This window comes from Papaver somniferum, unplaced genomic scaffold, assembly GCF_003573695.1.
Source record: "Papaver somniferum cultivar HN1 unplaced genomic scaffold, ASM357369v1 unplaced-scaffold_99, whole genome shotgun sequence".
Lineage (NCBI taxonomy): Eukaryota > Viridiplantae > Streptophyta > Magnoliopsida > Ranunculales > Papaveraceae > Papaver > Papaver somniferum.
This window is the reverse complement of record NW_020653081.1, coordinates 8,169,229-8,181,255: the sequence shown is the minus strand read 5'-3', so window position 1 is coordinate 8,181,255 and position 12,027 is coordinate 8,169,229. Positions and strand designations below refer to the sequence as shown.

Here is a 12,027-nt window from a genome sequence, read left to right as displayed (position 1 = left end):
TCGTTCATATGAAGGAGTCCTCTTTCATATGAAGCAGTTAGTCTTTATTTGGGGATACCCATAGGATATGCTACGAGGCCTTCTAAATTGTCAAGTTCTGGTAACCAGTACTGTACAAATATGGTAATGTGGGAGAGGGGTCTGCCACAGTAAACATTGTGAGTGTCAATATAAAACAAATCCTCAATGAGGTTAGGATAAGGTGTTTTGTTACCCAGCAGGTGGCACTTAAAACCTCACTAGTTCATTCATCAAACAACTTCATTTCTGGATTGAGAGAAAAAATGGCTCAAGCATTGGCAATGCCAGTAGCTCCTTCACTTTCAGTTATCTACAAAGGAGGAAACCCTAAAAACAATCCTTTCACCAACACACTCACTTTCTCAAGGTCCAATTCTGTTAAGGTAGGGTTTGTTTTGATTTCTGCAATTTCTAGGGTTTTTTGTTTGTTTGATGTTTTGGTGTTCTAATCTTAGTGAAGATAATCTTTGTTACATTGTAGGTACAAGGTTTAAGTATCAGATGTGCTCGTGTTGGAGGAGTTGAAATACCTAACAACAAAAGGATTGAATACTCACTTCAGTACATTCATGGGGTTGGTCGAACTAGAGCTCGTCAAATTCTTGGTGATCTTAGTATGACTAACAAAATTACTAAAGATCTTTCTGAAGAAGAATTGATTATTATTCGTGAGGCTGTTTCCAAGTACACTATTGAAGGAGACTTGGTAAATTCCCATTTTTCTTAGATTTTTCGATTTCGTTGTCTTTGGTTGTTTAGTAAACTGGTTGATTATTTCTGGCAAGGCAATTATTATGTTTCAGAGATTCCATAATTTATGAAAATTAGAACATGAGGTTCGATTTCTGATGTTGTTGTGTTTGGTATTTTTTCAGAGGCGTTTCAATGCTCTTAATATTAGGAGATTGAAGGAAATTCAGTGTTATAGAGGAGTAAGACATATTCAAGGATTGCCTTGCAGAGGACAACGTACAAAGAACAATTGCAGGACTCTAAAGGGTAAGAGAGTTGCAATTGCTGGAAAGAAGAAGGCACCACGTTAGTTGTCTGAATTTGGTTTTGTTGTTTACATGTTATAATTCTAGCTTTTCCTAACTGTATAAGAAAAAAAACATGGTATGCAATGGATGAGGTTTTCTGATTGTTTTGTATGAAAGCTGATTTGTTCAGTGTGGTGCAGTGCAGTTCAATTGGTAATTATTTGCATTCAAATCGAACAGTTGTGAGCTATATCTTTATTGTACTTGCTGTGCATTATGTTGTTTATTTTGAAATGTAAATTGCTGCTTTTGCTTCTTCTTGTTTGTTGAATTTGTCTGTAACTCATGCAGTGTCATTTTGCAGTAAATTAAACTAGTTCTTGATATAGTTGTAGAGAAGTTCAATCTTGGCATGGAACTCGTGAAAAGAAAATGAGTTTTCGAGGGTTCACTATCTAGTTGAAAACCCATGTGTATCACACTGTCTAATTTGCATGAAATCTTTTGAATAGATTTGAAGCATATTTTGCTGAATTGGAATTTTAGAATCTATTATTACATCTTAAATGGTTGAGTCTGATAGTACCTTCTATGTATTTTTTGAGGGTTTCCCTATTTTTTTGGTAATCGGAAACTTGGATTAGACAAAACACAAAGACTCTGAAGGCAGAAGCATGACTAGACACATAATTTGAAACTAGAGATTTAATGCTTCATGGAACTATACTGACGACTGCCAACTCTCAATTCCGTCAGTACATTCTATCTTTCCTTGAATGATTAGTAGGATTATCAGTTCTTGTACATACTTTTCTTTACCTCTTGTACATAGTTTTCTTTACCGTGGCAGTATGATCAGTGTGAATGTAAGATTTCCATTCTATTGAATCTGAACTCATGAACTTGAGTTTTTGCCAGCATTATGGGTTCCTGTATAGACTCTGAAAACAATAGTGTGACTAGACCCATAGCTTAAAACCAGAGGCTATAGGTCTTAATCGAGCAAGTTGATTCTTTCTTTACTTTGATAACATGATTAGTAGGAATTTAAGATTTCTGTTGTACTGAAACTGAACTCCTGAACTTGAGTTTTTGCCAGCATTTTCATTTCTTATACATGGTATGGCTAATTAGTCTACAGGAATTGGCAGGCTTAGTATGCGCATATATTGGTGAAATTGGTGAAGTACCTTTTAGAAATTAGTTTTTATCTTGTATTTTTTGAGCTGCAAGTGCATATGTTGCACTAATAAAATTAATCTTTCCACCGTCCGTTGTTCTATGTAAAACGTGGAAGTATCTCCAATAAGTTTTACTGCAGAGACCGTTCTCTGTAGAAAAGATAGAAAGCTAAAGCTAGATAGCCAGATATTGCTAACCTTATAAAGCTATCTTCAAATATCACTTCCAAAAAAATACCCAGAGTTAAAAGCACCTCTTAATTAATACACTTGTTACAGCCATGATTGTTTTCCACGGAAACAACCGTTATACCATAAGAAACAGGCGAAACTGTTTTCGCAACTATGGTTCAGTACAGGACAGTCAAGTCGGCCTTCAATCAATCTTCTTCCAAACTAGATATGATGGGGTATGCATAATACAGGTCCTGAACAAATTGATGTAACCAGTCAGGTGAGCTGAATAAGACTGGATGAGCCGAACAAAGAGCAAGCTTGCAAACTCTATGGTCTTCAGACAACAATCAAAAATTCAGCAAGATGAAATTGCTGAAGGCTTCCAAACAAGTTCGGGAGCAGCTGGACTGCTGGAGTGGACTAAACATAGCCTGAAACGATACGCCAGCTTCCTCAAAAAACCAAAAAAAGAAAGAAAAATAGTACAACTTGTAAAAATGAGTGACCGGATTGGAGGAAATGCAGTATAGATTAGCAAAGCGGCAAAGCCATAACGCAGGAGCGTATTCTGTGCCTCCAATCCCAAGTGATATGATGGCAGTATACATTTGCTGAATTTATGCCGTGTTTCTGTCTTAAGAAGCTGGGTAATTTAAGAAAGAAATGAAGTCTGCCATAAAAAACCTAACCATCTTTTCTCTCTTCTCATCAAAACCTCCTCCTTACCATTTCCTCCCTCTTTCAAAACCCTCTACGTTTCTCACTCTTTCTTCAGGTGTAATCCCTAAAACTCTTTCTCACTTCTCCTCTTAATTTTTAGGTCATATTATAGCAAATTGAAACTCTGTTTATTTGTTTCCACAGGCATGGAAAACTCACCACCATCATCATTATCACCGTCTATTCTAGTTTTGGGAGGTAAATCATCTCAAGAAAATGAATTTGCGAAATCACTGAAGGACAATTTCAAGAATTTGACACTTCCAGTTGAAGATTCTGGAGTTTCGGTATTTTTATATGATTCTGATGCTGAGAAAAAAACTTATGAGGTTGAGGAGGAGACATTTAAGATTGAGACTTACATGAATTTGTTATCGGCTAATCGATTTGGTCGATTTCTTATCTGGTCTCCTAGGTTGTCATCTACACAAGACTTGATTGCTAAGTGAGTATTTTTTATTTTCTCAAAAGTTTCTTGTTCTTTTTTTCTTTTGTTGGTTACTTAAGTTGGAATACATGAAGTTTTTGATAGAATGGTTGAGAGATATTGTGTGACTAAATTTTCTAGGTTTGGGGTCTATGGTTGCTGATTTCTAGGTTTTAATTTCATGAGATTTGTTGGTCTAGGTTTTGCATTCCAAGTGTTTAGATTATGTTCGTTTTGTTGAGATAGAGTTACCTAAATTGTTTGGTTAGAAAATGAGTGTGTTTTTAGTTCGCTTATTGTAATTTCTGAACATTGCAACCTTTGATCATAAATTCATATAAATACGGAGTTTCTAGTTGCATGACTGTCTTTTCAAGCTCCACCATTAAAAAGATATCACAGTTTGAGTTGTTTCATACATTCTAGGTCTTTGTAGAGTCCAATCATGTACATGGTTTCTCTGTTAAGGTGGTACCCCTCAACTCCAAGATCTTTGTACTGCCCATGTTAAACCTTTAGTAAAATTAGTTCTATTTGGAATTTCCTTTTTGCGGTTTCTATAGCATAGGAGGGTTTCAACTTGGAAACTTCTTTTCCAAAGTCATCGTGTCTCCTAAAAGTCTGAGTTGTTCTTCATGACAGGAATTTCTGCGAGCTTCCTATAGGAGCAGTTTGTGTTGCGGATATCCAGTTTAAAGGGAGAGGTTTGATTCTTTCGCTGTGTTTCTTTTTTTTTGTTTACTTTAACAGATTCCCGTGTTTCTTGACAAAATTTTTACACTAATTGTAGGAAGGTCAAGAAATGTTTGGGAATCTCCGGCTGGTTGCCTTTTGTTCTCGTTTACACTACAAATGGATGATGGGAGGATATTGCCTCTTTTGCAATATGTGGTATCACTTGCAGTTGTAGAAGCTCTGAAAGATGTCTGTGATGCAAAAGTAAGTGCATACTTTGGTGGAACTGGACATTATTTAATGAAGCCAGTGTGGATGTATTACCAACTTCTTATATTAATTATGATATGTTTTGAAAATTGTATATGAAACCTAGAGCACTGTTGGACTTTTCCCTTCTCGCTGAAGTCTATTTGAAGAGAAGCATCATTTAAAAGTATAGGCATTCAGTTAATAAATTTGATGGTCCCACAGTCCCAGTATTCTCTTATTGGAGCCTCTCCTCACAGTTAAATTCTACTTAATGGGATATCGTTCATATTCTAGATTTATTATGTTTCACTTTATTTCTAAAGCTTAGTTATTGGAGTATTGAACTTATAGTCTTCGGTGGGGACAAAAACGAAAAGGGAGCAACAACTGATGCTAAATCTCTTCAAGCTTATTTGTTCTAGTAAAAATTCTTTAGATTAATAAGTCATCACTTGATTTTAGAGTCCCCTGTTGCTGATTTTAAGAAAGAACCACCACTAGCATAGATGGAACATTATTACCATGATTTATAACTCCAGTTTATCATGCTGATCTGCTTCACAAATACTCAAATGCAGAGGTCCTTGTCCTAAAATGTGGTGTGTTATATTCTGCTACAGGCTTTATATGTTATTGTCTATTTACTCATGTATTTTTTTTCCTTCGCCAACACCATTAAATTTCAGGGCTTTCCGTATCTGGACCTCAAAATCAAGTGGCCGAACGATTTGTATCTAAACGGCCTCAAAGTTGGAGGGGTTCTTTGCACCTCGACATACTCATCGAAGAAGTTCAATGTCAGTGCTGGTAAAAGGGTCCTGTACTCTTGTCCTTTAGTTACGAGTTACGACTTACGATACAGTTATATCTGACGGCCATGTGTCGACATGTATAGCTTTTAGATTTCTTGGTTCTCCTTGTGATGGAAATAATACTTCAACCGCTGTTACCAATCCTAAACATAGAGGATCCTAGTCAATGTTCTACACATAAAACCAATCAAGCAGTTACAAATGCCTTCATAGGAGACTGGATTTTTATTTGGACGCATGTTGAAACATTTTCTTTTCTTTTCTTGCAGGAATAGGCTTGAATGTGAACAATGAGAAACCAACGACATGCTTGAATGCAGAACTGCGAAAATTAACATCCGATGCTTGTCAACTAGAAAGAGAAAATGTTCTTGCAGCCTTTTTCAAGAGATTTGAAAGTTTCTTTGATACTTTTTCTAATCAAGGTCAGTTAAGGTCCTATACTAATCTAGACATAGTTGTTCATTCAAGTTTCAGTTTTTATCTTATAAAGTATAGACTGTATAGTTATCTTTCTATGTTCATTGGTGATCACTTCAACTAGGATATTTAATCATGGGAGGCATTGGGACCGGATCCCATGACTTAAATCACTTAATATCAAACGTTATTTTCTGACCCTTGATCTAATTATATCCGACGACAGAACTTGTTCACCAAACTTACTTACAAATTGATATAGCTCGGATTGAGCCGAGCCGTCATCTCTGAGAATATTCTTGTTAGGTTAAGAAATCTTTTAATCTCTGATTCGATTTGTTAGGGAATTGGAAATACCAAAACATATCTATCTTATCCTACTCAATAGAGAGTTATAGGTATTAACTTCTCATGTTTCCTCCTAAGGTTGGCGCGATAGAATCTTTTGAATACCTAGAATATTGATAAAATCTTTTGAATATTTATAATATTGGAAGTTCGAATGCTTACAACGAATTTTGGAAGTTTGAATACTTAGAGTCTAGAAACATGGATCCCTCGTCGTGAAAAGGAACAAAGCACGGTGATCATTTTGATAACACGTCTAATCCAATCAAAGGAGCTGAAAGTATTGTATAGCTTCTGAGTTGCTACCACTTATGGAAAATATGGGTGGTGGGTGGTTATATGTTGTTTGTGCAGATATATTAGAGATACATGGACCCGCAATTTCCTTCCTAGTTTTGTATACATGCTATGTTTCACAGACACGGACACGGGCCACGGTTACGACACAATACGGTTACGGGGACACGTCAAATCTCAAAAAAGTTGGTTACGGGGACACGTCATATTTATTACACACACTATTAAAATGAGATTCTACAACAATCTACTCAGCGTAATCTTATTTTTAAAGCACTTGATTACTAATAAAATAAAATTAATAATAATGAAATTATGATCAAGTTTTTCATAAATAATGTTTGGATTCGACTAAAAGATGAATAAATTAGCTTCACAATTAGTTTAGTTTGACTTTTTCAAACCAAAATTAATCATTTATGGGGTGTCCGAAAGTGTCCAATTAGTGTCCGCAAAGCATCCGATGTCGATTTTTACGGGACACGTGAGATGGCGTGTCCGTCGTGTGTCGAGAAGTGTCGTAACCTTGCCGTGTCCGATCGTGTGTCCGACACGGTTACGGCATCTTTCTAGGCGTGTCCGTGCAACATAGTATACATGTCTCTCTTGATTGTTGGTTACAAGCTTTGGTTGATTTCAACTTCTAGACCATTTTGTCTTTTCGTACAATTGTTCTCAATAACTTCAGCAGATCTTGCCAGAGTAGTTTCATCTTGTCAGGAAGGTTTATCTCGTTAAATATATTTAATGTCTTCTTGTAAAATTTTCCCAACCTGGATTGAGATTGTCCAGTTTACATTGCCCTTTCTTGTACATACTGCATGAAGGATCTTAACCCATTAAAGCTAGTTTCAAAGCTATTAAAGCTAGTTTCAAAGCTAGCACGCGAATCCTGAATGGATTTGTAGCAATAACTGTAGCCATAGGTGTAATGAGTATACGATACTTCCAAAGTTCATTTTATCTGCAAGTAAATCTGTTAAAAATTTTAGCCTCTACCATGCAGGATTTCAAGCACTCGAAGAGTTGTACTACAAGGCCTGGCTCCACAGGTAAGAAGGTTATGTCCTCTTCTTGCACATATAATTATATGTATTTATGGTGTCTCTGGTTTAAGTTTAGACCTACAAGGTTGTAATTGCCTTGTGTTAGACCTATAAGGTTGTAATATCATGTTCACAGCATTACTGCTTATGGTACATTCAGGATTGGAGAAATGCGCATTTGCTTTTGTTCTTTGTATGCCATTGACATAAGTTCGTTAGTATAAATTGCATAAAAGAGCAAAAAACATGGTCTTTGTGACCTTCAGTTGGTAAGTGACACACTTTTGCTCAAAAGAACAGGCACAATCATTTCAACGTCAGCATGCTGGCATATCTATACAAATTTATTTAACTGCGAATAATACATTTGTCAAACTATTACCTGCATAGTTAACAGGTCATATCTTCATCGCTATAGGCCCTCGAACTTGTACATGTAGTTTGCAACTTAAATTTTTTTGAGAATCGCCAGGAACCTCTTGCTATGTGCTTGGTGAGATTCCACCTTTTGTGTGCCATATTTCTGTGATCACAGTCTGTTCTATATTTTTGTCCATTTCAGCGAGTACTTGATACTTACTTCTGTAAAGCTTTTGCATATCAGTGTCTGATTTGCCATAGTACTGCACTTCTGCTTGTTTTACGTGTATACTTATAAGCCACATACCAGAGATTAATGTGCTTGAAGTCTTGAAGATAATTACTAGTCTTTCTTATTTAATCAAGCAAGTTAAGTGTTGGAGCATCTGAAATTAAGCACTAATAGCTCGACCATGTCATAGATACAGCCAAACCTCTTTGCTATTCTTGATGCAAAGGACCTAAGGAATATCTTTGAGCTTGTTTATTATTTGGAGTGGTTAAGCATGAAATATTCCAGCATTAGCATATCTAAGTTTAAGTTTACAATTTATAAAATGTATAGTTATTGAATAAGGTGTACGAGGTTTGACAATGTGCATCAATATAGTTTTCCAAGCTCCGGACAAATATTCATTTAAATAAAACAAATCACAATTCAGATCCTTAAATATGATTCCTCTGAAGTTCAAATCTTTTTCTAATTGAAATCAACCTGCAAATGCTCCTGGAAACAATGGAAAATGGAAATAACAGCAAAATATGACATCTGAAGCCATTATATTGTTAACCGCATTCTTAGGGCAAGTTCCATAGAAGCCTTAAATTTGTATTTGCTTTAAAAATGTGATTCTTGAGGCCTTAAGTTCACTGCATTCTTAAGAGCTAGTGAACGTCCCACCAGTCTTGCTTAGGCCAGTTACGAAAATTGCTTGTTTTGTTACCTCATATAAGTTTAAATGTTGCTTTGAAATTATTATACTTTACTTTTAGTTGGGGATCCACCTTTAGGTCTTTTATGACGTTTGTAGTGTAATGTATAAAAACCAAACAATTTGGGAAATTCTGGTAGGTTTGCTTTTGTGACGCAGATTCCCGCCAATCTTAGCTTTTACATGTTTTCCGTAGGACTTGCCCTTAGGAACTGCAGTATCGCTAAGTAGTCCTGATGTCTGTGTTGTCTCTAGATGTACCATCTCTTGATTCACCTCCAAGTTAGTTATTCAATTGATGTACATGAACCATTTGCGAAAACTTAGATGTGGAGCTTCGTCCACATGCTCCAAAACACCTATACTTATAGCATCTGATACAGTTCCTTTTCCGTGATTCTCAATTGTACCTTCTTTGCTGATACAGTGGGCAGCGGGTTCTCATACAGGAGGAGAAAGAGGGACATCTGCTGGAACATGCTGTTACTATTCAGGTAAACGTAGTTTGATAGTAAAAATTGAATTGCTTAGACAATGGGCAATCAATCATGTTGGTTTCTATTTGCAGGGGTTAACGCCATCCGGCTATCTGTTGGCGATTGGCGATGACCATCAATTTTATGAACTTCATCCCGATGGTAACAGGTAATATTTGTTTCTCCCATGTCAATCGTTGTTGTTAGAATTGTGTCTTGCTCATCTACATGCTTCCTCCAATTTTATGGGTGCACAGTTCTCCCATCTTTTTATCCCATGAGGCCAATTTGGCTGTAACTAAGTGTGTCTATTCTGGTGTAGTTCAGGCATGCTTATGGTTATGTATTTTTGGAGTTGCTAGCATATATTGATTAGGTTTCACTGCTTGTTGTCACTGAACCTGTTACTTATGGATCTGCAGCTTGGATTTCTTCAAAGGACTAGTAAGAAGAAAAGTGCAATAAAGAATGTTACCAGCTTTTGGGTCATGGACTCCAGGAGTTCTAGTTTTAAAGTGTGGTTGGAAACTGGAAGACTGTAAAAATGAGATTCTGATCAATGTTTAATTTAATTTAGCTTTTTATTTTGGGTTATAGTTTTATAAGGCGATATCTTGTAAGTTTTATTTTTAAGAATGGTTGGTGAATTCCACGTCTTGTCTGTACAGAAGGGAAAAAACAGCAAGTCCCGCACCATGACATCTAGTCAAAATAATGACGATAATGCACTTCACATCCCAATGGAACTTGGTTTTCCACGGATGATATAGGGCTTATTTGTCAGAACTCAGAACCCTACAATGTAAAATTCCAGCAGGTTACTTCTTGTGCAGTTTATCCTGACTGCATTTGTGATTCAAAGCGATTTCTGGACAGGAATACATGAAAATAACAAACAAACACTTTCTACTTGGCAAGGAATCTACTCAACAAAGCACTAGAAACTAATTTTTAATCCAAGGGCATCAAGAAAAAGCTCTAGAATGCTCGGGCAAATGCAGTCCTCCTACAGGCACGCAGTTGTTTCTTTTGTATTTTTCTACACAATCCTTACAAGTTGACTCCACGCAAAATACCGCAAGGACTCCATAAGCTGTTTCTCTGTTAATCTTAGTAGTAAGGGTTGCACAATAACGCGGTGATGAAAAAGGTTATCAAAGGAGCTCAATGATCTTTGGTCGCTTTTTTGGTTGCCTGTCGCCAGAAGAATCATCTTTACGAGACTTCACTTTCTCGGTACCGTTTCCTGTGGTTCCCTCATCATTGTCATCTTCATTTTCGTCATCACTGCTTTCTGTATCAGAATCACTATCGTTGTCTGCTAAATTAATCACTCGTTGGGAGCCAGCCATGGCAGATTCAGCAGCAGCCACAGCTTCTGGGGTATGAAGATCAGCAACACCCAGAACCAAATCCTGCAGATTAAGTTCAGTTAGTACAACTTCAATGGCTTTCAGATAGTCCGAGAGATGATGTAACAATCTCACTAACCATCTCAATGAATTCATTTTCATTTCCAGTGAGCGCCTCAATATTGTAATCCTTGCCAGAATTCTCCTGCATATTCATGATTTATGACACGGTGAGGAATTAAGGTGGGAAAGGAAAAGAAAAGGTAGGTTATTAGACTTTCAACGAAGAATCTACTGAGAGTAACAGTAAGTTTCCATACTTTGACATCATTCTGCAGCTTTTCATTAGCTTCAGCCATTACTCCAAAGAAATCCCTCACTTTCCCAAGCACTGATAAAAGAAAGCGAGCAGTTATGCAATATCATAGCGGTTTCATAGCTATACATCTCACAAAGATCTACCTCAACCTTAACAACTAAGTGTGCAAATACAAAGTCTCCAATGAAGTGTTCTCAGTGGTACTACAACAATGTCATATTTTTCAACCAGTTAAGCATATTAAAACGCATCAGGAACTTCAACTGACATATTTCTCAATTTCAAAACCCTTCATTACCACATTAACAACTTCTTTTCACTTTCCATCATCATAAGCATCTTCTAAACCCTCAATTGAAATCAAACTAGCATAAGAACTTTTTAGTGAGTTACACATATCAAATATCTCCACTTACTAATTCGCATGTCATTCTTCTAACGAATAACTATCACTCTATGAACAGACTCAAATTTGTGCAAAATTTGTTACCTTGGCTTCTAGGAATGGAACTTGTCACTAGCTTTTCCCCACAAATCGAGCCTGGGGATGGTGTTTCCTTTGTAGGGCAGACAAGAAGTGATGATTCTGAAATATAAAAATTCAAAAACCCCCAAACATTTCAAGATCAAATAAAAGGCAAGAAAAACTTTTTAAAAAAGGGGAAAAAAGTGAATACCAAAAGAAGAAGATGTAGAGGTTTTCAGCTCCAACTTCAAAAGATCCTGGTTCGTAGTTGCCATGTTGACAAACAAGTCTTTGATGTCTCTCTGGTTGTGAAGAATGAGAACAACAAATACTGAGAATTAAACCTAACAGAGAGATAGCCAAGAGTCAGATAAAGTTCATAAAGCTGGGGACATCTAAAACCCTAAAAATTGCTGAAGATGTAAGAAAATCAATTATGTGAAAAAAAGAGAGAAAATCATACCCTGGAAGAAACTTCTGCAAATTTGGAGTTGGGGTTTAGTTTAACTGTGGCGGAGCTATGCCAATTTAGAGGGGGTCTATAGGATATAGGAAAGAATTAGGTAATTCCAGCAAGGGTATAGTAGGGAATTAAACATTGATTTTTTCTGTGCTCTAGTAAAGTGGGTATTTGATACCCACATTAGAGAAGTTTGTAGAGGTTAAATGAGGGCGGTTTGTTTTTAGGCGGCATAGGTTAGGGTTCCACTTCAACTTCCCTCTCATTTCTGCTCCCATTATCCGCCATTAAGAGGAGGGCCCCAGA

At 36.6% G+C, this 12,027-nt stretch overlaps 3 protein-coding genes across 4 annotated transcripts; 2 read left to right on the top strand and 1 right to left on the bottom strand.

Annotated features, from left to right (window-relative positions):
- Window positions 1-214: 214 nt before the first annotated feature.
- On the top strand, window positions 215-1,325 carry LOC113346288 (30S ribosomal protein S13, chloroplastic-like). The gene is made up of 3 exons (XM_026589834.1): window positions 215-404; window positions 503-727; window positions 897-1,325. The coding sequence occupies exons 1-3, from the start codon at window positions 285-287 to the stop codon at window positions 1,062-1,064; spliced, it is 513 nt and encodes a 170-aa protein (XP_026445619.1). The 5' UTR covers window positions 215-284; the 3' UTR covers window positions 1,065-1,325.
- Window positions 1,326-2,623: 1,298 nt separating this feature from the next.
- Window positions 2,624-9,720, top strand: LOC113346420 (biotin--protein ligase 2-like). 2 transcript variants are annotated; one of them, XM_026589954.1, is made up of 10 exons: window positions 2,624-3,134; window positions 3,224-3,524; window positions 4,149-4,210; window positions 4,297-4,445; window positions 5,120-5,240; window positions 5,515-5,670; window positions 7,317-7,362; window positions 9,076-9,142; window positions 9,217-9,293; window positions 9,547-9,720. In XM_026589954.1, exons 1-10 carry the CDS (start codon window positions 3,023-3,025, stop codon window positions 9,587-9,589), a joined length of 1,134 nt encoding a protein of 377 aa, XP_026445739.1. In that variant the 5' UTR covers window positions 2,624-3,022; the 3' UTR covers window positions 9,590-9,720. The 2 variants fall into 2 exon arrangements, 1 of the variants encoding a protein (XP_026445739.1); XR_003358492.1 differs by lacking the exon at window positions 9,547-9,720 and having other exon boundaries at window positions 7,317-7,370; window positions 9,217-9,253.
- Window positions 9,721-9,810: 90 nt separating this feature from the next.
- LOC113346421 (uncharacterized protein C12orf45 homolog) lies at window positions 9,811-11,813 on the bottom strand. Its single transcript, XM_026589955.1, has 6 exons — window positions 11,725-11,813; window positions 11,473-11,605; window positions 11,286-11,381; window positions 10,797-10,867; window positions 10,616-10,681; window positions 9,811-10,539 (listed from the first exon to the last, which is right to left on the bottom strand). Exons 2-6 carry the CDS (start codon window positions 11,534-11,536, stop codon window positions 10,279-10,281), a joined length of 558 nt encoding a protein of 185 aa, XP_026445740.1. The 5' UTR covers window positions 11,537-11,605; window positions 11,725-11,813; the 3' UTR covers window positions 9,811-10,278.
- Between the last annotated feature and the right edge of the window lie 214 nt (window positions 11,814-12,027).

Excerpts from the sequence above, each read along its gene's own strand:
- LOC113346288 (XM_026589834.1), top strand. The coding sequence starts at position 285 with ATGGCTCAAGCATTGGCAATGCCAGTAGCTCCTTCACTTTCAGTTATC. Across the intron at positions 405-502 it reads CAAGGTCCAATTCTGTTAAG|GTACAAGGTTTAAGTATCAG; the intron begins GTAGGGTTTGTT and ends GTTACATTGTAG. Across the intron at positions 728-896 it reads ACACTATTGAAGGAGACTTG|AGGCGTTTCAATGCTCTTAA; the intron begins GTAAATTCCCAT and ends GTATTTTTTCAG.
- LOC113346420 (XM_026589954.1), top strand. The coding sequence starts at position 3,023 with ATGAAGTCTGCCATAAAAAACCTAACCATCTTTTCTCTCTTCTCATCA. Across the intron at positions 4,211-4,296 it reads TATCCAGTTTAAAGGGAGAG|GAAGGTCAAGAAATGTTTGG; the intron begins GTTTGATTCTTT and ends CACTAATTGTAG. Across the intron at positions 4,446-5,119 it reads AAGATGTCTGTGATGCAAAA|GGCTTTCCGTATCTGGACCT; the intron begins GTAAGTGCATAC and ends ATTAAATTTCAG.
- LOC113346421 (XM_026589955.1), bottom strand. The coding sequence starts at position 11,536 with ATGGCAACTACGAACCAGGATCTTTTGAAGTTGGAGCTGAAAACCTCT. Across the intron at positions 10,868-11,285 it reads TTCCATTCCTAGAAGCCAAG|TGCTTGGGAAAGTGAGGGAT; the intron begins GTAACAAATTTT and ends TTCTTTTATCAG. Across the intron at positions 10,540-10,615 it reads AAAATGAATTCATTGAGATG|GATTTGGTTCTGGGTGTTGC; the intron begins GTTAGTGAGATT and ends CTTAATCTGCAG.